At 39.9% G+C, this 2,226-nt stretch overlaps 1 protein-coding gene across 1 annotated transcript; it reads left to right on the forward strand.

The window, feature by feature from the left end:
- Nucleotides 1-447: 447 nt before the first annotated feature.
- On the forward strand, nt 448-1,872 carry LOC122081930 (microsomal glutathione S-transferase 3-like). Its single transcript, XM_042649351.1, has 4 exons — nt 448-1,016; nt 1,098-1,173; nt 1,278-1,447; nt 1,585-1,872. Exons 1-4 carry the CDS (start codon nt 901-903, stop codon nt 1,658-1,660), a joined length of 438 nt encoding a protein of 145 aa, XP_042505285.1. The 5' UTR covers nt 448-900; the 3' UTR covers nt 1,661-1,872.
- Nucleotides 1,873-2,226: the final 354 nt, after the last annotated feature.

A 2,226-nucleotide genomic window follows, 5' to 3' on the forward strand; every position in this document is an offset into this window, starting at 1 on the left:
CCCCCCCCCCCCCCCCCACCCAAAAAAAAAGCTTTTGCCGCCCCTTCTTGTATATCATGCTAGTGTCAATGGTTTATTTCTTCTTTAAAGTTGTAAATATTGAATTTATATTTTAGCATAGTTTCCCTATTTATGGGAAGTAATAATTCTAAAATAAATTGAACCCCCTTATTTCACTCTTTTTTTTTTTTTTTTGGCCCAACATATCAGGGATTGCCCTGTATCTTCATGTCTACTGAGGCTGGACATCTCATTCATCCCCATCCCAGAATTCTGGTCCACATAAAGGTTCAGCATGGACATTCTGCCTCAGGAAGACATGGAAGTTTCAATGGAAAATGTTTTGCAAATGCCAAATGTTCCTCCAAATGCCAGAATTCCATTCTTGATTTATCCTAAATCAGTTTCCCATTTGAAGAATTTGCAGATGTGTGTGAGAAATCCGGATATCACTGCTACATGTAAAGATATTAGAGCAATAAAGAAGGTATTCCAAGTCACTCTTCCCTGCAACAAGAAAACAACCCATCATCACAACCACCACCAGCAGCAGCTACGGTGCCAAGCTACAAGAATTAGTATGCGAACCTCAAGGACCCAACCAAGCAAGAATGGAAAAATGTGGATCTCTGTTTTAATGATGAAAGGTTTCAATCAGCAAAACAAGACACGTGGCAAAATACACGTCCTCTCTCAACCTCTCATCTCATTGGTGGGAATCTGCACCTTTTGGCGCCAGCAATCCCTCTCCCCATTAATTAAAGTGGAATGAAAATCTATGGAACTTTGCGAGTTGCGACCCACTAAGTCCTATTCATTAAGGACCCAGACTACGAAGTACGAAGAATAGAAAAATAATCGAACTTCGGCTATCAGTTTGGAACTCCAGATCAGAGAAAAATGGCTAGTGCGGTGGAATTGCTGCCAAAGGAATATGGCTACGTAGTTCTTATCCTGGTTCTCTATGGCTTTCTCAATGGCTGGATGACCGCCCAAGTCGGCAAAGCTCGGAAGAAGTAATCAGTTCATCTCTCTGTTTCTTATTCTCTCCTTCTCAAAATCAAGAAAAACCCATGAATCTTTGATGATTTTTGTAGGTTCAAGGTGCCTTATCCTACCCTTTACGCCTCAGAATCAGAAAACAAGGAGGCCAAGCTTTTCAACTGCGTTCAGGTTCGATTTCTATAGAAAGTAACCTTTTTGCCTAAAAAATCATCTTTTTTATTTATGTTTTCAATTTGGTTTAATGGGTTGAATTAAATGGTGGTGGGTTGCAGAGAGGGCACCAGAACTCACTTGAGATGATGCCTTTGTTCTTCGTGTTGGTTCTGCTTGGAGGGCTTCAATATCCTGTGGTTGCAGCTGGGCTTGGCCTTGTTTACATTGTTGGTCGCTTCTTCTACTTCACTGGTTATGCTAGTGGGGATCCCAAGAAACGTATGAGAGGGTGAGTCTTTGAAATTTGAAAATCACGAGATTTGAATCGAAATTGGCTTTTGATTTCCTGCAAACAGGTTTCATTTCAATATGAGGGATTTACAAGGAATAGCTTCTTATTTTTTATGGTTTTGTGGATTTGAACAGGGCATTCAATCTATTGGCGTTGCTTGGACTTGCTGGTTGCACTATTTCATTGGGAGTCAATATTCTGCGTAGGTAAATTTTCTGCAAATTAGAGATTGACCCTTTTTTTTTCTATTAAATGTTGAGAGATGGGCAGGTTGGACATTGAAACACTGGTTGAAGAAAGTTAAAGTTGTTCATGTTTGAATAAAGGCCTAAGAGAAATGTTCAGTCTTTCTTGGGCCTTATTTTTTCAGATTAGATACTGTATTAGGTAAGCTCGTTGAATTTGTAGGGACTTTTGATCTCTCTCTCTCTCTCTCTCTCTCTCTCTCTCCACTAATATTCATTTTCTGAAGACATTAACAACTAACTGTAAGAAAAAAGCCTCATGGACCAGGTAACGGGGGCTGGATTGGGTGGTTTGCCGTGGCTGGTAGCTGTGGTTAGGTTAACAATTAAAGAGCATTGGTAATCTGTAACCACGTTTAAGCATGATTAGAAGTTGTCTGGTTGACATTTCAACTTGGACCCAGTTTCCTTGCATCCATGGAAGGAGAATCCAAAGGTTTTGGATCTGGTTTTGAGATCCTGGCTGAAATTGGATCTAGTAAATGGGTCCAATAATAAGATTTTAAAAGTTCTTTTCATTAACCACACATT

The sequence above is a fragment of the Macadamia integrifolia genome, chromosome 6 (assembly GCF_013358625.1).
Source record: "Macadamia integrifolia cultivar HAES 741 chromosome 6, SCU_Mint_v3, whole genome shotgun sequence".
NCBI lineage: Eukaryota > Viridiplantae > Streptophyta > Magnoliopsida > Proteales > Proteaceae > Macadamia > Macadamia integrifolia.